Source organism: Cynocephalus volans, chromosome 1, assembly GCF_027409185.1.
Source record: "Cynocephalus volans isolate mCynVol1 chromosome 1, mCynVol1.pri, whole genome shotgun sequence".
NCBI lineage: Eukaryota > Metazoa > Chordata > Mammalia > Dermoptera > Cynocephalidae > Cynocephalus > Cynocephalus volans.
In genome coordinates, this window is record NC_084460.1 from 118,641,032 (window position 1) to 118,665,493 (window position 24,462).

Genomic DNA, 24,462 nt, shown 5'->3' on the forward strand with positions numbered 1-24,462 from the left:
ATTATTATTTTGTGTTTTTGGAGGCTGGCCAGTATAGAGATCAAACCCTGGACCTTGGTGTTCTCATACTTTCTTAGGTTCAGTTACTGGGGCCTGGGAATTAAACTGATAAAAAACAAGTTAACAGGGAAAAAAAGTTTATTTTGTATGGACACAGGAACCAACAAAAGAAATACTGTAGCTGGCTCATGGATAAAGTTAAAGACTTATATATCTAACTTAGTAGGGAAAAAGGAGAGGATAGAAACAGCTTCTTTTGAGAAAACATAGGTTTCAATAGGAAAGACAAATGAGTTTTTAGGAGATCAGATGGGAGATGAGAAAGTTTGTGATAACATTCTCTTTGTAGGTATGCGTGGTCTTTCTGTCTTCTTCAGGGCTGTCCGACTCCTCAGGATATTTATGGTAGCCTCATTTCTCAGAAGTTGCTCCTTTTAGGAAGCTCCAATAAGGTTTTTTCCTTCATCTGGTGAATCTCAGATGTTTTCATCTTAAAATAATCTTTATGCCAATTCTCAGGTTCTGAGTGGTCCCCACACACTGAACTCACTCTCATCCACACAGTAAAGCTTCATGGAAAGCCCTGACCTCAAATATTTTATCTCATTGTTCCTCAAGAGTACTATACCAACTTTTAGACTTTAAATCTCAATTTTGGTTCAGAAAACATTAATCGTATTGCACTGATATAAAGGAAAAAGATAAAGGAGAAAGAATTAACTGAAAAGAATTAAACTTAAATATAACTTATGGAGAATTAAAACTTTAATATATTAAACTTACTTTTTCCTTTTCATTGGTTATGTCTTATAGTGTGAGGTGTTTTATTTCATTTCCACAAGAAAATGAAAAGGTTGAGATTGATTTTATTATCCCTTATTTTCAAGTGACTAAACTGAAATCTAGAAAAGCGGAAAGGTCTGTCCACAGCCACTTAACTTTTTTGAGTTTTAAAGCTTTCATTTAAGTCTAAATTGTAGAGGTGGCGTTCTAACCCCTCCTGATTTTATTTTCATTATTACGTCTGGTACCAACTAAAAAGAGAAGGAGTGGAGATTGTACGGGGAGGTTGTAATTGACAAGTGGCATTTCTTTGCGAGCATTTGTCATCTCTTAAAATGATGTTTAGTAGTACGAATTTCAAATTCATAATTAAATTTTTTTTGTCTCTTTCCCACTTTCTATATCTTTCTACCCATTCCTTGTGCTTAAAACAACCAACCTGCCTTCTTACTCAAAAATTTTTTCTTTTTTCTGTATTAGTGCATTTTCTCTTGCTTATAACAATATACCTGAAACTGGGTAATTTCAGATTTTCTGAAAATTTCTGGTAATTCTGAAACTGGGTGTTTCAGAAACAATTTATTTCTTATAGTCTTGGAGGCTGAGAAGTCCAAGGTCAAGAAGCCTTCTGGTGAGGGCTTTCAGCAGAATTCTGAGGTGATGCAGAGTATCCATGGCAAGGGGGGCTAGAGTGCATGTGAACGTTCTCACTTGCTCTCCTTATAAAGCCACTAGTACCCATCCCTTGATAACCGACTCATCCATTAAGCTATTAATCCATGAATGGATTAGTCCATTCGTGAGGACATAGTCTTCACCATCCAGTCAACTCCCAAAGGCCCACTTCTCAATACTGCCACATTGGGGATTAAGCTTGCACATGAGCTTGGCGGGTACAAACATTCAGACCATAGCAGTAATTAAAAAATTTTTTTAGTGTTCTGCTTTCCCACTTTTCTTCCTAAATCTTCATACCCATTCTTACAACTTAAAACAACCTGCCTTTTTACTCAGAAAATTTTCCTTTTCTAGATCAATCATTATATCCATTCTCTGAGAGTTGTTGCTCTCAGGTTTTAAGCTCTGTGTTTAATTAATATATTTCGTTATAGAGTATAAATGAGTTTTTTTCTTCATAATAGGGGTTGCATGTTTAGAAGAGATTGGGGAAAGCACAGTCCCCCTCCTCATCCCTCCTCCACTTCCATCTTTTTACTTCTAGTGTGGGGGTGAAAACAAAGGTTAGAAGTTGAAAGGGAATAAAATGAAAAAATTAGCTGTTAAACATCTCTCTTTTTGTAGTCATACACATATTATTTAACTAATGGCCAGCAACTCAGATACTATCTAATATGTTGCATGACAAGAAATATGGTTTGGTACAGAAATTTCTGAAATGCTGGATAGAGAAAAATCTCCTGTGTAACATTAATGCTCTTTCCCAATGGGTACTTTGCTGAGATGAGTTTTTATGTGATTTCTAGGAGAGGGATGCAAATGACTTAACCAAAAAAGGAGATGAAACTTGTATTAGTCTGTTTATGTTGCTTATAGCAAAATACCTGAAACTGGGTGATTTATAAAGAAAAATGACATTTATTGCTTACAGTTTCTGAGGCTGAGAAGTCCAAAGTCCATCTGGTGGTAGCGACAGTGACCCATGGGTCTCACATTGAAAGATGGTAGAAGCAGAGAGAGCAAGACAGACTCTCCTCTTCTTTTAAAGCCCTCAGAACCCTGCCCCTCACCACCATTTTTAATACATTCACTAGGGCATGGTCCTACAATCCAATCACCTCTTTAAGGCTCCACCTTTCAGTTACCATAATAGGATTTCCTACCCTCTTAACAGTCACAGTGGGGGCTAAGTTTCTGATACATAAAACTCAGGGGACACAATTCAAGCTCCAGTGAGTTTTGGGGGGACATAATTCAATCCACTACAAAACTCTTCCCCCAAAATAAAATATACTAGCTCAGTTAGTTAGAGCACCCCCTTGCAACACCAAGGTCAGGGTTCATACTGGCCAGCCACCAAAATAAATAAATAAATAAAATATAAGAAAATGTACAGAGTGGGTAAAAGGTGGAAATTGATAGGGCTAAAAGTGTGAATTGATTGAAACAATAGGAAAAGGTAGAAATCTTAACTAGGTAAATGTAATAGGTTTAAAGGAAAAGTAACTTTAAGGAAAATGTTGAAGTATGTTTTGAACATCAGACAGATGGTTATAAGGGACTGTTAACAGTAAGTAAAGACTATAAATATGGAAATCTGAATAGAATGAACAAAGTAAGTCAAAATTTAAGAAATTATCAGGGATTGACACTGTTTTCCAGTTTCTTAAATGTTTAATATCTGAGACTTTAACTGCTTTGTAGTAAATTAGTTATTTCTTAGGAAAGAGTATTTTTCTGCCTCACTATAAAAAGTAATGTGTCATTTTTACAGAAAGTTTTAAAATTTCTAAAATGTGGAATTTTTAATTTGCTAGGACTTCTATTAATCAGATCAGCAAAATCATTGAAAACAACTAATAATCTACACGAAACATAATGAACATCTTATTAAAAACATTGTAGAGCTGTTAAAGCAGTAGGGAATTATCAAACAAAAAGTGAAGGAAAACTGGCAACTCAGAGCTAAGGAAGCACAGAAGTTGCTTTTGTTCTAAGAGCAGTCAGTGGTACTCTGGCTTGCAAGAGCCAATTGTTAAATTTCAGAAATTGTGCAAGCTAATTGTTAAACATAGCCTTTATTAAAAGTAAGTATGTGGGTTTACTTCTGGACTTTCTGTTCCCTTCCATTGGTCTAGATATCTGTTTTTATGCCAATTCCAAGCTGTTTTGGTTACTATAGCTTTCTAGTGTAGTTTTAAGTCAGGTAGTATAATGCCTCCTGCTTTACTCTTTTAGCTCAGGATTGCTTTGGCTATTTGGGTCTTCTCTTGTTCCGTGTGAATGTTAAGATTGCTTTTTCCATTTCTGTGAAGAATGTCATTGGTAATTTCATAGGGATTGCATTGAATCTGTAGATGACTTTAGTTACCATGGACATTTTCAAGCATTCTACCAATCCATGAGCATGGAATGTCTCTCCAGATTTTTGTGTCCCCTTTAATTTCTTTCATCAGCATTTTGTAGTTTTCATTGTAGACATCATTTACCTCATATGGTTAGATTTCTTCCTGGGTTTTTTGTTTTGGGTTTTTTTTAATAGCTGTTATAAATGGGATTGCTTTCTTGATTTGTTTTTCTGCTAGTTTGTTTTGTTGCTGTATAGAAATGCTACTGATTTTTGTAGATTGATTTTATATCCTGCAGCTTTACTCAATTCGTTTATCAGTTCTAAGAGTTTTTGGTGGAGTCTTTAGGTTTTATTGTATATAAAATCATGTTATTTGCAAACAGGGACAATTCGACTTCCTCTTTTTCAATTTGGATGCCCTTTATTCTTTTCTCTTGCCTAATTGCTCTGGCTAGAACTTCCCGTACTGTATTAAATAGGAATGGTGAGAATTGGCATCCTTATCTTGTTCCCGTTCCTAGAGGAAAAGGTTCCGACTTTTTCCCATTCAGAATGATGTTAGCTGTGAGTTTGTCATATATGTCTTTTATCATCTTGAGATATTTTCCTTCTATACCTATTTTATTGAGTTTTTATCATAAAGGTTGTTGAATTTTGTCAAATGATTTTTCTCCATGTATTGAGATGATCGTATGGTTTTTAACTTTAATTTTGTTGATGTGGTATATCTCATATATTGTTTTGCATATGTTGAACCATCCTTGCATCCCTGGGAGGAATCCCGCTTGATCATGGTGTATCTTTTTGATGTGCTCTTGGATTCTGTTTGCCTGTACTTTGTTGAGAATTTTTGCATCTAAGTTCATCAAAGATATTGGCCTATAGTTTTCTTTTATTGTTGTGTCTTTGCCTAGTTTTGGTATCAGGGTCACACTGGCCTCATAGAGTAAGTTTGGAGAATACCCTCTGCTTCAATTTTTTGGAATAATTTGAAAAGAATTGGTATTAAATCTTCTTCAAAAGTTCAGTAGAATTTCAGCAATGAAGCCATCTGGTCTTGGGTTTTCCTTCATTGGCAGACTGTGGATTCTGATTCAACCTCATTACTCATTGTTGGTCTGTTCAGGTTTTCTGTTTCTTCATGGTTCAGTCTTGGTAGCATGTATTTGTCCAGAAATTTATCTGTTTCCTCTAGATTTTCAAATTTGTTGGGATAAAATTGTACATGATATTCTCTAATGATTCTTTGTATTTCTGTGGAATCAGCTGTATTGTCTACTTTTCATTTTTTTAAATTTTGTTCCTTTTTCATTTCTGATTTTTGATATTTGGGTCTCTTCTTGATTAGTCTAGCTAATAGTTTGTCAATTTTGTTTATCTTCTTAAGAAACCAACTTTTTGTTTTGTTGATTTTTTTTTCTCTATTCCATTTAGGTCTGCTCTGATCTTTATTATTTCTTTCCATCTACTAATTGTGGGGTTGGATTACTCTTGTTTTCCTAATTCCTTGAAGAATTAGAAATTATTATTTTAATTTTTTTTTTTTTTAAGATGACTAGTAAGGAGATCTTAACCCTTGACTTGGTGTTGTCAGCACCACACTCTCCCAAGTGAGCTAACCGACCATCCCTATATAGGGATCCGAACCCTTGGCCCTGGTGTTATCAGCACCACACTCTCCCAAGTGAGCCACGGGCCAGCACTTTAAATTTTTTACAATTTAAAATTTTTAAAACTATTTTAAATTGCTATTTTAAATTAGAAATTATTGAGAAATCTTATGTTGCTTATTTGGGATCTTTCAGTTTATTTGATGTAAATGCTTATTCTTCCCTTTTAGTACTGCTTTTGCAGTAATATAGATTTTGATAAGTTGTACTTGTGTTTTCATTTGTTTCAATGAGTTTTTTGATTTCCTGCTTTATTTTTTTCTTTGGCCCATTGATCATTCAGGAGCATGTTGTTTAACTTCCATGTACTTGTGTAGTTTCTAAAGCTTTGTTGTTGATTTCTAGTTTTATTCCATTGTGGTCTGAAAAAATACTTGCTATGATTTCAGTCTTTTTAAATTTGTTGAGACTTGATTTGGTCTATCCTGGAGAATGATCTGTGTACTGATGAGAAGAATGTATGTTCTGCATTTGTTGGATGAAATGTCCTGTTAATGTCTGTCAAGTCCATTTGGTCTAAAGTGCCATTTAAATCCAGTATTTCTTTAGTCATTTTTTGTGTAGATGATCCGTTGAATGCTGAGAGAGACATGTTAAAGTCTCCAACTATTATTGTATTGGGGTCTAACTCTGTCTTCTTACTGCATTGATCCTTTTATCATTATATGATGTCATTCTTTGTCTTTTTTTATGGTTCTTGGTTTAAAGTCCATTTTATCTGAAGTATGGAAGTATGGAAACCCCTGCTCGTTTTTGGTTTCCATTTGAGTGGTATATCCTTTCCATCCCTTTACTAGTAGTCTATGTGTGTCTTTATTGGTGAAGTGAGTTTCTTGCAGGCAGCATATAGTTGAGTCTAGTTTTTTAATCCATTCAGCCTGTCTATATCTTTTAAGTGGGGAGTTTAATTCATTTACATTCAGGGTTGTTTTTGAAAGGTATTGCTTCATTCCTGCCATTTTGTTAATTTTTTTGTGGTTCTTTTATATTTCTTGTATTCCTTTCTTTCCCTTTTATTGCTTGTCTTTGCTGTTTGGTGTTTCTTGGTAATGATGACACATTTTCTTTCTCTTTCACATTTGCACATCTGCTCTACTAGAGATGTTTATTCTTATGTATTCTGATGATAGTTATCACTCTTTTGATTGCAGATGTAGGACTCTCTTGAGGACTTCTTGTAGGGCCAGTCTGTAGTGCTGAATTCCCTCAAATTTGTATGGGAAAGATATTATTTCTGCTTAATTTCTGAAGGATGGCTTTTCTGGTTATAGTATTCTTGGCTGGCAGTTTTTCTTTTAGCACTTTGAATATATCATCCCACTATTTCCTGGCCTGTAAGATTTCTGTCAACAAGTCTGATGTTATTCTGATGGGATTTCCATATAGTTACTTGATGCTTTTCTCTTGCTGTCTTTAGAATTCTTTCTGTGTCTTTGACTTTTGACAATTTGACTATAATGTGTCTCACCTTTTTGGGTTGAATCTGCTTGGGGATCTTTGAGCTTCTTGGATCTGAGAGGCTGTATTTTTCCTAATACTTGGGCATTTTTCTGCTATTATTTCATCAAATAGACTTTCAGTATCTTTTCCTTTCTTTTCCCCTCCCAGTACATCAGTAATACAGATATTTGTGCTCTTAAGGTTATCTGATAGCTTTCTTCATTTTTTAAATTCTTTTTCCTTTTCTTTTCTTCTTTCTTTTCCTTTTTTTTTTTTTTTTTTTTTTTTTGGTCCAACTGGGTTTCTTCAAAAAGCCTGTCTTCTAGTTCAGAAATTATTTCTTCTGCTTGTTTTAGCCTGTTGCTTAAACTCTCAGTTGTATTTTTTTATTTCATCAAATGAATTCTTCACTTCCAAGATTTCTGCTTGGTTCTTTTTTATGGTTTCTCTATGTTCAATTTCTCATACATGTCCTAAATTAGTTTTTGTGGTTTTTTGTTTTGTTTTGTTTTTTAACTTCATTATCATTTCTTTTTTCTTGCATCATGTTGAGTTTCTCTGAGATTGCTGTTTGGGATTTCTCTTCAGGCATTTTACTGGTTTCCTTTTGTTTGGGGTCTGGTATTGAAGAATTATTGTCTTCTTTTGGGAGTGTCATGTTTCCCTGTTTTTTCATGCTTCTCTTATCTCTGTGTTGGTGTTTGGGCATCTGCTGGTATAGTTGTTTCTTTTAATTTATGGAGTAATTTCTGAAGGGAGTGACTCTTAACTGTAGAAGTGTTCTATATTGATAGTAGGGTTGGTCTTTGTAGGTTTGGTTCTGGGTGAGCTCTATAGTAGGTGCTGGTTCCCTTCCTGCACCCTCTCTGCCAGTACAGGCAAGCCTGCTGTGTGAGGCTAGACTCTGCTGCCAGGGAAGGTGGGTATGGATCCAGGCAGTCTGCTTATCCCCTGCATGCTCTCTGCTATTGCGTGCAGACCTACTGTGTCAGGCAAACTCTGAGCTCTCGGGTATGGTAGGCATGGATCCAGGTGAAGCACGCACTCCCTGCTTGCTGTCTACTTGCAGGGATTGGATACTGGGTCAGCCTGGGCTCTGGGCTTCCAGTGGGAAGGTAGGCATGGATCCAGGCTGCCAGTGCTCTCCCCCAACAGTCTTCGCCAGGATGGGCAGGCCTGCTAGGTGATCAGGACTCTGTGCTCCCCTAGCTGTTGTCCCCAAATTGTGATGTCCAGCAACATCCAGGACCAGTGGGGGTGGGGGGACTCAGTGTGTACTTCCCCTCTGGAAAAATGCCGTCATGTGGGTTCCTAGCAGCTTCCATGCTGGACTCCCTGTCCAGTGTCCGCCAGTTACTTTGCAGCCTGATTTGCAGACATCTGCAGAGGGAGCCCCAGCCATAGACACACACACACACACAGACACACACAGACACACACAGACACACACACACACACACACACACACACACACACACACACACACACACACACACACACACACACACACACACACACACACACACACACACACACACACACACACACACACAGTGAAATTGTGTTCCAGTTACTATTGCTTCATAACACACTACCCCAGAGCTTAATGAATTAAAAGAAACTATTGTATGGATTCTGTAGTTTAGGAATTCAGGCAGGATTTTGTCCGGATGGTCCTTCTGTTCCTCCTGGCATCAACTGAGATAAGTTTTCTTAGTGGGACCCCACTGGTGGATGAGCTGCTTTGGAGTGTCCCGTATGGTTTCTCTCCCCTTGTCTTGTGCCTTGTGGTACTACTGGCTGGAAGTTTGAGCTCAGAGCACCATTGTGTGGTATCTGTAGTATGGTTGTTTTAGAATAGTGAGCTTGGTTACATAGTGTCTGGCTTCCCCCAGAACAAGCATCAGAAAAGAACCAGGCTAAAGCTTCATGGCCTCTTCTAATCCAACCTTGAAAGTCACACAGAATCACTTCCACCACATTTTCTTGCTTACGAGTAAGTCAAAGGACTAGCCCCAATTCAAGGAGAGGGGAACTAGACTCCCCTCTGGGATAATGGCAGTGATGGGTGAATGGCAAGATCACATTGTACAGGAGCATGTGGGATGCAGGCATTTTTGGAAAATGCAGTCTGCCACAGGTTACTTATGTAAAAGCCTTGAATATATGTAAATATAATACAAAATGGTAAGAACAGAACTGAGATCAAACAACTTTAATCATATCAGAAGTTAACTCACCTTAATTGTTGAAAGAAAATTTTCAGATATGCTAATAAAGCAAACTCTCTTGTACAGTGTATAAGAGACTTACCTACAAGGAGGTGAAAGTTAGAAACAAAAGGACTATATAGCTGTAAAAAATAAAAAGGAGAAATGAGGAACATCTGTATACAGGTTTATTACTATGGAATGACCATCTGGATATACTTACTATCAAGTGAAAAATGCAAAGAGGAGAAAAATGTATGTTACTGTTCATTTAAGAAAAAGGAGAAATATGTACAAGCATACTTTAAAAAGTTCATGGAAAAATAGATTTAAAAGATGATACAGCTAGATAAAGGTTTGCATATTTTGCTGATCGTTTTAAAGAATCAACTTTTGGTTTTGTTGGTTTTGTCTGTTGTTTTTTAATTCCCTATTGCATATATTTCTGTTGTAATATTTGTTATTTCCTACTTATATTTGCTGATATGTTACACTTTGATTTTTATCTCAAAGTACTCTCTAATTTCCCTGTGATTTTTCTTTTTACCAATTGTTTACTTAAGAGAGTGTTGTTTAAGTCCCACATGTTTGTGAATTTTCTAAATTTCCTTCTGTTTTTGTGGTCAGAGAACATATTTTTCATGATCTTAAGTCTTTTTAAATGTCTTAAGGCTTGTTTTGTGGCCAAAAAAAAGAAACAACGATCACAATAATACATTGAACTTTCAAAAAAAAAATAATGGTAAAAGAATGCGAAGCTTTCCATAAACTTTTTGAAGACCCCTTTGTGAAGACACACACAGAATTATATATTACATACATATATAAAAATAATATGTATATATAAAGTATCAAATGTTTTTGCATATATATATGTATCTGCTTATTTTGTTAAAAATAGAAGAATAAGCCTTTCTTTAAATGTTTGCATATAAGAACCAGGATATGATAAGAAAAAGGGATAGAGGCTGGACTTCTATTTTAATATCCTCTTTTTACAGATTTGACTTTGGAACTATTTTACCTATTAAAACAATGAAAAGTTTCAAAGGAACCCCTAAAAATCAAAATTGAAAATAAAATGGAACAAATGAACCTAAGTGTGTATTTATTTGGCAGCATTAACACTTGGAATATTAAAGTGACTTTAAAACAGTAATACTACCGTATATCCTTAGTGGGCTGTACCATAGGATAAAAAAAAACTAGGGGAAAGAGTTAACTGTTCTCAGTAATCATATCATGGTGGTGGTGTTGGTGTTGCTATTCACTGTTGTGAGTGTAATATCAGATAAAATATGAGTCATTATGCAGTACTCTAATTTTATTATTCCCAGTATCTTGAGAACCAGAATTCTTCATATGTAAGACAGCAGATATAAATGTAAGGTAGAAGAGATTAAGTAAAAATCCAGTGATTCTAATTTTTTTTAGAAGAACCAATATAAACTCATGGTGTACTTTATACTTTTATCTGTATCTCCATTCATCAATTATCTGTATCTTACCCGCATCTACACATACTGAAGATTTGCCATAGGTTTATAATTATAGAATTATAATGGATACATTATGCTAATCAGTCTGCTAATGGACTGTGCTAATCAATCTGTGAATGTTTTTATTTAAAAATTTTTGTTATATTTTTAAAAGGACAATAAAACTATTTCATTATATATTAATGTGAGCTTTTAAATACTTCTGAGTTTTTGATGAATTGTTGTATCAATTAATCTTAGTATCTATAAAACAAACTTGATAACTATGATGAAAGGAGGAGTTACTCAACAATAATCGTATTTACTCTGTCTTCTTAAACTATACAAACTCCCCAGACAAGTTGTTTGCTGTAAGTCTGGCTTTATAAGAAAATCAGAGTTGATCTTATCAAATTATCTGTAAAATAATTTTGTTTGTTATAAATTGAGAAAAAGATATGTGTGTGTATAACCACATAATTGCAATATTTTGGAAAAGTGCTCAAGGTTTTTGTTATTAATAGATTTCATAGTTTTAATATATCAGTTAAAATAGTCTATCTTCAAAATCATACTTGTTTTTGTGTAAAAATGTTTTAAATAAAAATGTTTATGAATGTTACTTTAGATTGCTTTTGTGTCTTATTTTGGCATTTTGGCAACTTATAAATTATAAAATTAGTTAAAGTGAATTTAACTTTATCAATATTTTAAGGCATATTTTCCCCATTTATTGACTCTGCACAAATACTGCATTTAAGAATATAAGATGAACTGATTCAAAGGGGAAAAGTTAGAAATTAAGCATCTAGGATACTAATTAATATAGATTTCTTTTTTTAATAGAAAAATTAGAATAAAACCTGGTTTTTAAAAGTTACACTTAAGCAGTAATGTAAGATTGTTAATGCTATCTGATGCATGGAAATGTCTTTTAATTGATTTAATGTGATATGAACTTTAAAATAGCACATGGGAAAATTCTAACTCAGCCAGTTCTAATTTACAGTACTGTTAGGTTATTAATTTTTTTTAAATTATCATATTGAACAAAATCTTATACGGATTACTATTTTAAGGTTCTAGCCACATTTAATCAATTATAAGATAGTTTACATATTTAACACACTTATTTTTTGAGAATATAAAACATAAATTTCTTTTTTTTTCCCCATCAGAATACAGTCGTTTTGAAGCTAAAATACATGACTTACGGGAGCAGATGATGAACAGTAGCATTAGTTCAGGGTCAGGTTCTCTTCGAACTAGCCAGAAGCGATCCCTCTATGTCAGGTAAATTTTTTTTTTTACTTCTAATTATGACAACCGTTAATTATTTGTGCATGCAAATTACTTCAGAGTTTTCGCTATGACTTATTTGGTTTTACTCTAGAAAAATGTGTTACAAATCAGTGAATTTTTTTTTATATAATTGATTACCTGGCATTGTCTTTCAGGAGTTATAATGTTATTAGAATTTTATTAATGAAAGTTATATAAAGCCTTGAATAATAATGGTTTGATAAAGAAAGACAAAATATATGTGGACCAGATATTGTTTTAGATTAATGTTTTATTAGTGCTACAAGCTTGATATGTCATATCATCCAACACTTAGATTTATCTGTATCCTTTTCTAATTTGAGTAACATTTAATTACTATAGCAATTTCCATAATAACAAAGACAGCATATGTAAATAATTGTTTAAAATGTGAATAGCCTTGGTAAAGAATATGTATATAGGAAATTTCTATATGTGTTTTTTAAACATTTGTGAGAAGATAAACATATATGTCTGTAACGTATTAATATGGCACTATAGATCTAATAATGTTAAGTAGATCCTATTAGTATTTATACTGATTTTTTAAATTTCATTGGCTAATAAGAGTTAAAAACAGAAATCCCATTTATTCGTATTCTGTACTTTTTTTTAGTAGAGCTTTGACTGAGAACTATATTATACTATTATTTTAATGTTAGTTAAGGACTACAAGTAATCTGAGGTATTCTTCATTAATTACTCTTTCTTTCCTCCTGATCCTATTGGGGGACCTATTCTTAATATGTTTTATTTATCCTTCTGGTGAGAAATGATACACATTACATAAATAGACATGTATCCTATGTATATGCTTATGTGTGTATATAAATATATCTGTACACACAAGCATGTACTCTATACTTGTTTACATGTTGTGACTTATTGTCTCAAATAATTTTATTCTGTAATATATAATAAAGAAAACTTTTCTCTCTTTCATTCTGTTCCAGCCCCTCTTGTTGCTTCTATAATACCAATGCTGTGGACATCCTACATTTTTTTCTCCTTCCACCAACTCTTGTATTAGTTATTAAACTCTTCTGTTCCAAAGACATTAAAGGTATTTTTATACACACAGAAGAAGGGCAAACATACAGATTTTTGTTTATACTCCCTTTTCTTCCTTTTCTTCTTTTTGCTTATCTGTATTTTCTAATTTTAGTAGAATTAGTAGGTGTTGCTTTTTGGGGGGGGGCAGCTGGTCCTACAGGGATTGAACCCTTGATCTTGATGTTTACCAGCATCGTGCTTTAACCAACTGAGCTAACCAGCAAGCCGGTCTTACCTTTTATTTGAGATTTATTAAATTCTTACAAAGGCATAAAATCAAAACATATTAGGTTCCACTTGTGTATTAGTCTGTTTCTGTTGCTTATAACAAAATACACAGAACTGGGTGATTTATAAAAAAAAAATGAAATTTATTGCTTACACTTTCTGAGGCTGGGACATCCAGAGTCCATCTGATGGTAGCAACAGTGACCCAGGGGTCTCACATTGCAAAATAGTGGGAGCAGAGAGAGACAGAGACAGACTCTCCTCTTTTAAAGCCATCAGAACCATGCCCCTGACCACCATTTTTAATCCATTCACTCCTGTGCGGTACTACAATCCAAGGCTCCACCTTTCAATTACCATAATAGGATTTCCCACCCTCTTGACAGTCACCATGGAGGGCTAAGTTTATAAAACATAAAATTTGGGGGACACATTCAAGCTTCAAAGACTTTTGAGGGAACATAATTCAATCCACTACATTCCGCCCCTGGCCCCACAAAACTCATTTCTTTTCAGATGAAATTACATTCATTTCATTCCCAAAATCTTAACTTGTTTTGGCTCAGAAGTCCAAAGTTCATAGTCCCATCTTCAAAATCAATATAAGTTATCTACTTCCAAGATACAATGGTGGGACAAACATAGGGTACATATTCCCATTCCAAAAGGGAGAAATGGGCCAAAAGAAAGGTATAAGAGTTCCCAAACAAGTCCAAAACCCAGCAGGGCAGGCATTAATCTCAAAGCTGGCGAATCGGGTACCTTGACTCTATGTTCAACCTCTGCACGCTGGTATGGGGGTTGGGTCCCTAAGTCCTTGGGCAGCTCTGCTCCTGTGGCGTTCCTGGTCTCAGGCCACACTTCAGCTCTCCCAGGCTGGTGTTCAATTCTGGTAGCTCCACAGGTCTGGGGTCTCCGTGGCAGTCTCACTCCCATGGTTCCACTAGGCATGGCACTGTTGGCATTTCTCTGCTGCAACCCTGACCCCACATTTCAGCTCAGCATTGCTCTAGCAAAGGCTATCTGCAGTGACTCTGCCCCTGTGACAGATCTCTTCCTGGGCCCCCAGACTTTGCCATACATCCTTTGAAATTGGGATGGAGCTTCTCAAGCTTTCACAGCTCTGAGCCTGCAGACCTAACACCACGTGGATTCTGCCAAGGCTTCCAGCCTATATTCCAAAGCTGTGCATCCAGCCACACCTGGGGCCAATTTAGCCACAGCTGGGGCAGCCAAAGCAGCTGGGGTACTGGTGTGGGGAGCAGCATCCCAAGGTGGCCCTGGGCAGCGAGCCCATGGAGGGCACCTCAAGCCTGTTCCCCAAGGCCATTTTGTCTCCGTAGGTCTTTGGGCCTGAAATGGAAGGGTTGGCCTCAAAGTCTTCTGCAATGCCTTCAGGGCCTTTTCTCCTTCTCTTCATATTCCCTTTCTTTGCACTAATCTTATCTAAGGATTGCTGGGCTGCACCATTATAGGCTCCCTGCTTCTTTACCACATGGCCAGGCTGCAAATTTTCTAAATTTTTACACTTTGCTTTCCTTTTAAATTCTGGCTTTACATTATGCCTTTGCCGCCACAACTCAACATAGGCTGTTTTAAGTAGTCCTGCAGCTTTCTTAATGCTTTGCTGCTTAGAAATTTCTTCTGCCATATACTCTGGTTCACAACTCTTAAGTTCCAACTTCCACAAAATCCTAGGGCATGGACACAATGCAGCCAAGTTCCTTGCCAATTGACAGCAAGGGTGATCTTTGCCCCACTTTCCAATAAACTCCTTCTTATTTCTATGAGACCTCCTTAGAATGGTCTTTACAGTGCATATTTCTACAGCATTCTGCTTGCCATCACATAACCAGTCTCTTAAGACATTCCAAACTTTCCTTTGTCTTTTTGTCTTCTTCTGAGTCCTCCAAACCCCTCCAACCTTTGCCTAACACCCAGTTCCAAAGCTACTTCCACATTTCAAGTATTTGTTATAAAGAACACCCTACTTCTCTGGTACCAATTTTCTGTATTAGTCCCTTTCTGTTACTTATAATAGAATACGCGTAACTGGGTGATATATAAAGAAAAACGAAATTTATCACTTACTATTTCTGAGGCTGGGAAGTCCAAAATCCGTTTGATGCTAGCAGTAGTGACCCAGGGGTCTCACTTTGCAAGATGGTGGAAGCAGAGAGAGAGAGAGAGACAAACTCTTCTTTTAAAACCCTCACAACCATGCCCCTGACCACCATTTTTAATCCATTCACTACTGCATAGTCCTATAATCCAATCACCTCTTGAAGGCTCCACCTTTCAATTACCATAATAGGATTTCCCACCCTGTTAATAGTCACCGTGGAGGATAAGTTTCTAATACATAAAACTTGGGGGACACAAAGCTTCAATGACTTTTGGGAGGACAAAATTCAATCTACTACAGCTTGAACATTTTCACTTTTGTTATTAATTTTTATTTTTAGTCAATAATACTCTGTTTTTAAAAGTCATATATTATCAAAAGGCTTATAATAAAAAATAACTGTCATTTCCCACCGGCTCCCAGTTTCATTTGCTAGAATCAGTCATCCTCCATTTTCCTAACAAACTCCCTTGACTTTACTTCTAAATTTCTAAATAACACACATATAACACTGTTTTCTACTTTACCAACTTTGGACATTAAGGACTTACTACCATGGTAAATGAGAACTTTTTTCTCTCATACCGAACTACTCAATCTGCCTCTTCTATCTCTCAAACGTAACCCTGTCATTGTGCATAAATTTTTTTTGTTTTATTTTTTCTATACAAAAGCAAGAAGGGATGTTGTGAATAAAATTAATAGCCTTTACAGTCATGTGACTGTGTTATAGCTGTCATTACTCAGTCAAGTAGTACCCTATGACCATGCTTCCTTTCTTCTGCAACCCTTCATTTTTCCTGGACTTAATAATCATCTCACACTTTCATTTGCTTAATTTTCCATGCACATTACTAAGTATCTTCCTGTATCTTCCAATAGCCTCTCCAAAGTTTTTTACATGATGAAACATATGGTCACACATATGGCCCTCCTCAGGTTTTTTCCATCTTTATACTCTATTCTTGATTACTTGCTCTGTAGACTTGCTGTATAGCTCTCAGACGGGACTTCCCTTTGCCATTATTCTGTTCCCTTTGGCTCTTTACTGTGTCAGAATCTGTTTCCTAGATGCCACATTTTCTTCTAAATTTACTTTTATTTTTGCCAAAGCACATTCTCCACTAAATTCCTGAGAAAGGGGTGTGTGGGAGGTACTTTTTGAGTCTTAACATGTCTGAAAATGACTTAGTATTCTGCCTTCTCCTCAATAGAAAATTTGGGATTTGGGGAAAGGGGATGATATTCTATTATATTTTTCAAGAGATACTTGTTACCTGATTCTTTTTTGACATCTTCCTTTTATTTCAGGGACATCATATCATCTCACATTTCTCCAAAGTTTTTTTTCTGTTTCTTGTATTCTCTGCTTTCTCGGAGTTCCTTTTTCAAGTGAGCTTATTTTTGTAAAGGGGGTTTCTTTAGTGTTTTATGTGTAAGTCGTTCTTTAAATATTCAGTGGTTCTTCCATTCTTATGAGTAGAGAGTGAAGCTAGCAGTTTTAACTAGAAGATAATGAAGGAGAGTAGATAAATTGGCTTTTTCATTTACTTGCCTGCCCTATGTCATTCTTTTCTTTTGATGTCATTAAGTATCTCCACAGAAGAATCCTTAATCTCCTGCCAGCAGCTTAAACCAAGTTGCTAGAATTTCCATTTTCAGTATGTGGATTTCCTTTTCATGCATCTGTTTTCAGTCCAGCACCTTCCCCCTCCCCACCAAGTTCCATGAATTCAGTTTCTCTAGAGACTAAACCCTGGTGTTTTATGGGAGTGGGAATGGGAAGGGACATAAGGGTCTGAGTGCTACATCTAGTGTTTCCACCTTGTGTTTTCAGTACTGTAATATATCCTTGCCTACCTTGGTACTGTACACATCTAATTCATGAACCTTTTTGGGGTTCTTGTGGAATAAATCTTGTTTCAATATCCCTCTCTTCAGGTATGGCAGTTTATAGCTTCCTTATTCTCTAAGTTTAGTTATCATAATCCAACAATGTGTTAAAATCCTTTTTCTCCTGTTGTGTTCTCTCTCTTATATTTTTCTAATTTTTTTATCATCATTTTAATGAGTTTCAGGATGGAGAGCAAATAGATACAAGTTGTCAGTCTGCCATAGTTAACCAGAAGTCTTGTGCTTTTTTTTAGTCAATGTATTTTTAATTTCAAAAGTAAAAAAAAAAAAAGGCTGCAGAAGACTACATACAGTAAGATAACTTTTTATAAAGCTGTGAGACAACCATACATTATATTGTTTAGTCCTCCATATATATGTGATAAAATCAAACCAATTAACAAAGGATAAAGGTTAAGAAAATAATACACATTACATTCAAAATTTTGGTTACCTTTTCATAGTGATTAACTCTTGATCCAAGGGAAGCAGGATCAGGGGAAAATACATATATAAGTGAACATGAATTATTGTTAGAAGTTTCATGTGTAATTTTAGGTTGGATAGTAGGTTAACAGGTGTTCATTAATTATACTCTTATTATTAATAACATACTATTCCATGGGTTCCTTTTTCATGAATCATATATGTTAAAAGATAAAAGCTAAAATGCTAACATAAGGAGTGGAGACTGTGGGTGATTTCTTTTGTCTGTTGTTCATCAGTAATATAGTTATATTACTTTATGGTTCAAAAGATTAATTTATGATCATAAAAATGTTAAATAGTACTTTCCCTTTTCTGAACGTTTTTTCACATTTGTTCTACCTCTTAAAGGACTTTATTTTCTATTTTATATTATACTTATTTGTATTGTCATCAGCAATATGTTTTAATATACGCTTAAGTGAGCCTTCCCACTTTTGATTCCCACCTACTTCCCTCGTGCCATTAGCCACTGAAAGGACTTGAAAGAACACATTTGGAAACCATTAACTACTAGTTAATTCGTTTAGCTATTAAATAATTCCACCCCTCTTGAGTTTTACATCAAGAGATAGGTTCTTAAAAGTTGGGTAGCATGAAAAGGAATATGATTTGTATTCTAATTTCCAGTTGTCAAACTAGAATAAAAGAATGAGTAAACTGTATTATAAATATAATTGCTGGGATTCTTTCCTGTACTCTTGAGAGAGCTTATTTGGACTTAAGAATTTAATTTGTTTAAATATTGTATATTAATTAATCAAGTGGTAGGACACAATATTTTATTTTTATCAAATTTTCAGATATTCATAACATTTTGCAATTATATTAATAGAGTTTTTTGGGTTTTTTGGTTGTTTTTTTTCTTAAAAATATTTGGCAAATGGTAAAGTCATCTGTAGTTAATTTTCATCAGTGTTATTGACGCTGAAAACCCTATCAACTCTAGTTTTGTGTGAACACATGGATGGAGTAATTAACTGGCAGAATAATCACTATGTTGATCTGGTCTTACAGTCCACAACTAGTGAATCAAATCTGTCAGGGAATTTGTTTTTCCAAGTGTGTCTAGTCAAAGTAAAGAGAAGTATATCTCTTAATGTTTACCTTTAATTTATTAATTTAGAACAACTCTCTAGATCTGTCTTCATTTTAGAATTAAATATAGGTACCATTGGATTGTATTAAAAGCATTTTTAAAATTTCTCTTGCAATACTGAAAGAGATAGGTAATATACCTAGTAACAAACTATTTCCATAACAAGTTGATTTTGCTGTTTCTTTTTTTTGTCTCTTCTTATAGTGCAAAATTGAGCTTGGCATTATTTTGCCTACCATGATATATTATTTAATTATCAAAATTATATACACTTTCAGAATCCTGTTTGTTTAATATTGATTAATATCATTATTACAAATAATCATGGAGTTTTTTCTTCTGAATCTAGAGCTCTTTTTGATTATGACAAGACTAAAGACAGTGGCCTTCCCAGTCAAGGATTGAACTTCAAATTTGGAGATATCCTCCATGTTATTAATGCTTCTGATGATGAATGGTGGCAAGCCAGGCAGGTTACACCAGATGGTGAGAGTGATGAAGTTGGAGTGATTCCCAGTAAACGGAGGTAAATACAAGTCTGTTTTTCTTACCATTTGAAAGTAGAGAAACATAAATAATTGTTGTTCTTTTAAATTTCTTTCACTGTGAGACAACATGGATGGACCTGGAGAACAATATGTTAAGTGAAATAATCCAGACACAGAAGAGCAAATATTGTATGATCTCACTTTTATGTGAAATCTAAAATAGCCAAACTCATACAGAGAGTAGAATGATGGTTACCAGGGGCTAGAGGAGGGGGAAATGGGGAGATGTTGATCAGGAGATACAAAGTTTCAATTATGCAAGATGAATAACTTCTGAAGATCTATGTTGTATAGCTTGGTGACTATAGGTAACAGTACTATACTGCATACTTGAAACTTGCTAAGAAGGTATATCCTAAGTGTTCTCACCACCAAAAAAGTAACTATGTGAAGTGATGGATATGTTAATTAGGTTGATTTTAGTCATTATTTCACAATGTATACATATGTCAAATCATCAAGTTGTACACCTTAAATATATACAATTAAAAATAAGCTCCAAGACAACTGAAAATATAAATAAATAAATTTCTTTTACTGAAGTGATGATTATATGCTTGGTTTTCCATATTGTGCTTCACAACCATTTAATTTTATTCACATTTAATAGTAACCAATGACGTAAGTAGGAAATATGATGCCCTCAAGCAGAAATTTCTCTAAAGCTCCTACTAGTTGCTAAAAGCAAAATAAGTACATTTAAGTCACTGTGCAGTGTACCAGTGGAGGGAGAGAGAACTAAAAATGTCTGGTTTTCTCATGTAGGTAGTGATAGAACCTAAATGTCTGGGGGTTTTGATTATGTGAATTGCCTATTTTAGACTTAACAAATGGAAATAAATGCAAATGTTTTTAGAAATATCTGGTAGTTTGCTTCACATCCTTTTTTTATTTTTTATTTTTTTCCCTTAATTTAGATGTATTGGTGCAATCCAATGGTCTTTCCTCTTTTCATTCAACCGTTCATTTTAATGATTCATTGGTACATGCTTACCATCTAGTGGCAAAAGTGGTTAAGTGCAGGCTATCTTTGAAAAGGATTATCCCAGATGAGAGGACCTCTTCTGAGGTCTATGAAAGGCTGTTGAATGTCGCTAGTTTTGTGGGAAAGGTATTAAAATAGTTCACAGTGGGGGGCCGAGGGCCTCAGCCACACTCTTCCCAAAGTCTGCATCCAGCCCAGCCATTACCTAGCCACTGCCGAAAGCCCCCCAGACTCGCCTGCCAGAAGAGGGGAATGCCACAGGCCTGGACCACCTTTTTCCTCCTCCCACCCTATCCCCCACCCCTTTCTTGTCTCCTTGACCCCACTGCTCTGTAATAACATCTTAGAATGTAAAAAAATAATAATTATAAATAAATAAAAATAAAATATCAGTTCATAATTCCCTCACAATAGCTGATTTATGAGGTCTGATTCATCCAAATGACTGATGTAAAGTCCTTTTTATTTTTTTTTCCATTTTTCAAATAATCACTTTTTTGTTGTTTTTATTTTACTTCTCAATATATATTGTAGTTGATTTTCATGCCCCTTTACCTGTTCCTCTCCACCCCCACCCCTCCCCTCCTGTAAAGTCCTTTTTAAAGGACTGTTTAAAGTTTTCAGATAGCCAACAAAAGTGGTTGCGACATTAAAGTAATGTTCATAATAGCTAGTTAATTCATTTCAAGTCAAAGTTATAATGCAAGAAACTTGTTCTTATTAGTGAGTTGAATTTATACTTATTTTCTTGGAGTTGCTATAATTGATAAATATTAGCTATTTATAGACACATATACATATATATACGTCTTGCTGGTTAGATCCATATATTTAGCAAGATCCAACTATTTGGCTAGATTTTGTATTTGATGGCAAATCATCTTTTAGCAATGTAGCCTTCAGCATAGCTTTTTTCCTGGAATAGAACATAGTCTGCTTTTAATTCTGAAGTGCTTCCTTTATGCTTTGTGGAGTTGGTAGAAACCTCACATCTTAAATATCAAGGTCAAAGTTACTAAAAATTGTCTTGCAAAGGCTTTTACATGTACCTACAACCAATGAGAAATACTGCTGACTTTGATAGAAAGAAATTTTTTTTCGTTTTGTATAAAAATTCTGTAAGGCCGTGTTTTAAAGCAAGAAGTAATGTGAGAGATACATCTTGAGACCTCTACCAATCCCCAAATTCATGAGTAGCATTATAAAATATAATTGTGCCCCCATAAAATACAGTATGAAACAACAAATTGGCCATTTCATTCTTGAATGTAGTATTCAAAACTTAGGTTTTCTTAAATAAAACTATCTCTTTCTTAGACCTCTTTACTTCTGATAATAACATAAGGGATTATAATTCCTACACTTCTTGGCTTTCTTTCAGGAATAGTATTTACAAATAAATACAATTTAAGTCACTCATATATTTACTGAACAAGATAATGATTAGAAAATAAAGCCATTTTGAGCTGTAAATGTCACCACTAAATGCTAGTTTTGTGGTGCCCTCACAGAGTACCTAGGCAAGATTATGAATTATTCATGTCATGGATTTTCAAGATTGCTCTAAAATAGTAAAAATCATATGTTTTAAATCCAAAATTATGGTAAGGTTTTGCTGTACCCATACCATAGTAAAACTATATAGGTAGATAAAAAAGAAAAAATAAAGAAAATGCATTTATTCATAGGCTGTTTTGGTACATTCTTCTGTTGTATGCAGTCATCTCTCGGTATCCAGTAGGGATTGGATTCATCTCCCACACTCCTCCATGTGGATATCAAAATCTGCATATTTTCGAGGCCCACAGCTGGCCCTCTGGAAGCCACAGTTATGAAAAGTTCACCCACTGTATCCCAGGGTTCACCATCCTGTGAATACTGTATCCACGGATCCAGAATCATGGATACAGAGGGCTCACTGTAATAACATAGTTGCTGTGTTGAAATCTGAAGATTTGTTAAAACTTAATTTACATGAAATTTTGCAAGATTCATATTGGTGTTGCAATCTGCATGAAAATTTGTTTTACTGTAGTTTTATTTGTCTGCTTATTTTTAGTAGGCAACATATGACAGGGTTCAAAATTCAAAAATATCTAAAAGCTATACAGGGTCCCTCCCAAAGCACCTGTTTCACCTTCCTAGGAATATCTAAGATCACCGATTCTTATATATCCTTCTAAAAATATTTCAAACCTCTTATTTTGTACACTATAACTGGTTGCTTTATATATTTATACATGTATATCATTGGAGTTAAGCTTAATTGTATTTCCCATCTTTTTATTTTTTCAAGTTTCAGAGCTACCCGAAAAGTACAAAAAATAATACAAGAATAGTACAATGAGCAGCTACATATCCTTTGCCTCTTTCACCAGTTGTTAACATTTTGCCACATTTGCTTTCTCTCTCTTAAGCTTAATTTTTAGCATATGTGTTCCATGTTAAGGTAATATTTTTTAAAAAAACAAAACAGGGCCAGCTCCGTGGCTCACTCGGGAGAGTGTGGCGCTGGTAGCGCTGAGGTCGCGGGTTCGGATCCTATATAGGGATGGCCGATGCGCTCACTGGCTGAGCGTGGTGTGGACCACACCATGCTGGGGGTTGCGATCCCCTTACCGGTCAAAAAAGAAAAAAAAAAACAAAACAGAAAACCTGGAAGATTGCTAAACTCAGAAATAAATGGTGACTCATAATTCTTTCAATATAATTATGCAGTTGAGTGCATACATAAGTACACAGATAACTGTATTTTGGTACTTATAAATAGTTTTTGTTTCATAAGAAAATGAGCCCTAAATTTCATTTTTCAGCAGTTCTAACTAATTTGGGAATGTAAACCTAGATGGCACCTAAATGTTTTAGAATATAAAAATGCCCATTATAAAAGTTTAGTTCTGTTTTTATTTTATTTTATTTTATTTTTATTTTGTCGATATACATTGTGGCTGATTATTGCTCCCCATCACCAAAACCTCCCTCCCTTCTCCCTCCCCCCCTCCCCCCCAACAATGTCCTTTCTGTTTGCTTGTCGTATCAACTTCAAGTAATTGTGGTTGTTATATCTTCTTCCCACCTCCCCCCGGTTTTGTGTGTGTGTGTTGATTCTAGTTAAGATCCCTAGGTATGTTTGGTTTACTTAAGAAGTAATGTTCTGTACTTTGTTTAACAGGGTTGAGAAGAAAGAACGAGCCCGGTTAAAAACAGTGAAATTCAATTCTAAAACAAGAGGAGATAAAGGGGTGAGTATATGAAATCTCTTATTTCTGGAAATTCATAATTGAGGATAATAGTCCTTTTTATAATTCTTGTTTGAGCAACATTGTTAAAATGAGAATGATTTTGCTATAAGAAATGACTGAACAGCTCATGGTGCTTCATAATAGTAGACACTAAAATAAGCATTTATTAAATTAAAGCAACCATTTCATAGACCTTTCCAAATTATCAGAACTGTCATTTGATATATTCTTACCACCATACTTTTGGTCAAAAGAAAACTAAGTCATAATGTGCATTTATAAGTTGTCGCAAATGAATTCTTGGAAATTTGCTTGTTCTTCCCCCCCTTTATTCTTGATATAATTTCTTAATAGAATCCATGTTTTAAATGTTGACATCAATATGAATTTTTATTTGGAGGGAATAAGGAAAGTGACAGTCAAGAGGAGAAGTTTGTAGATGGACATAAAATCTACCAAAAATTTTTCATACGTATTCTAGACATGTATTTATTTTTCATTTACTTAAAGTCCTTCTGCTTAAATCTAAATATTTTGGGTGTCAACAGATGAGAATGAGAGTACAGGCTTCATCCCATACTGTGTATGTGATTTCTAATTATCCTGAACTTACTGCATGGAATCCATTGAATAAAGAAAGCTGAACACATGTTCCTTCTGAAAAAAGAGCTGAACACATTTTGAAATATTACTCATAGCCACGTTTTATGTTTTGACTTTTTAATGTAAAACAAAATTTTTACAAGTCTTTTGATCATATTTGAGGTGAATGTGGAACATTAATGAATAAATTAACTGTTCTCTGTACATTTCTGATACCACTAAACACTCAAAGCTTTAAAATTTAAAAGATAAGAAATATGATCTTTGT

At 34.8% G+C, this 24,462-nt stretch overlaps 1 protein-coding gene across 8 annotated transcripts in view; it reads left to right on the forward strand.

Annotated features, from left to right (window-relative positions):
• DLG1 (discs large MAGUK scaffold protein 1) overlaps positions 1-24,462 on the forward strand; it is a 249,074-nt gene that overhangs the window by 191,865 nt on the left and 32,747 nt on the right. For all 8 annotated transcript variants that reach the window (XM_063094507.1, XM_063094525.1, XM_063094541.1 and 5 more), the window contains 3 exons: positions 11,788-11,902; positions 19,166-19,342; positions 23,522-23,591. In XM_063094507.1, the coding sequence (XP_062950577.1) occupies positions 11,788-11,902; positions 19,166-19,342; positions 23,522-23,591 (362 nt within the window). The remainder of the gene's footprint in view (positions 1-11,787; positions 11,903-19,165; positions 19,343-23,521; positions 23,592-24,462) is intronic.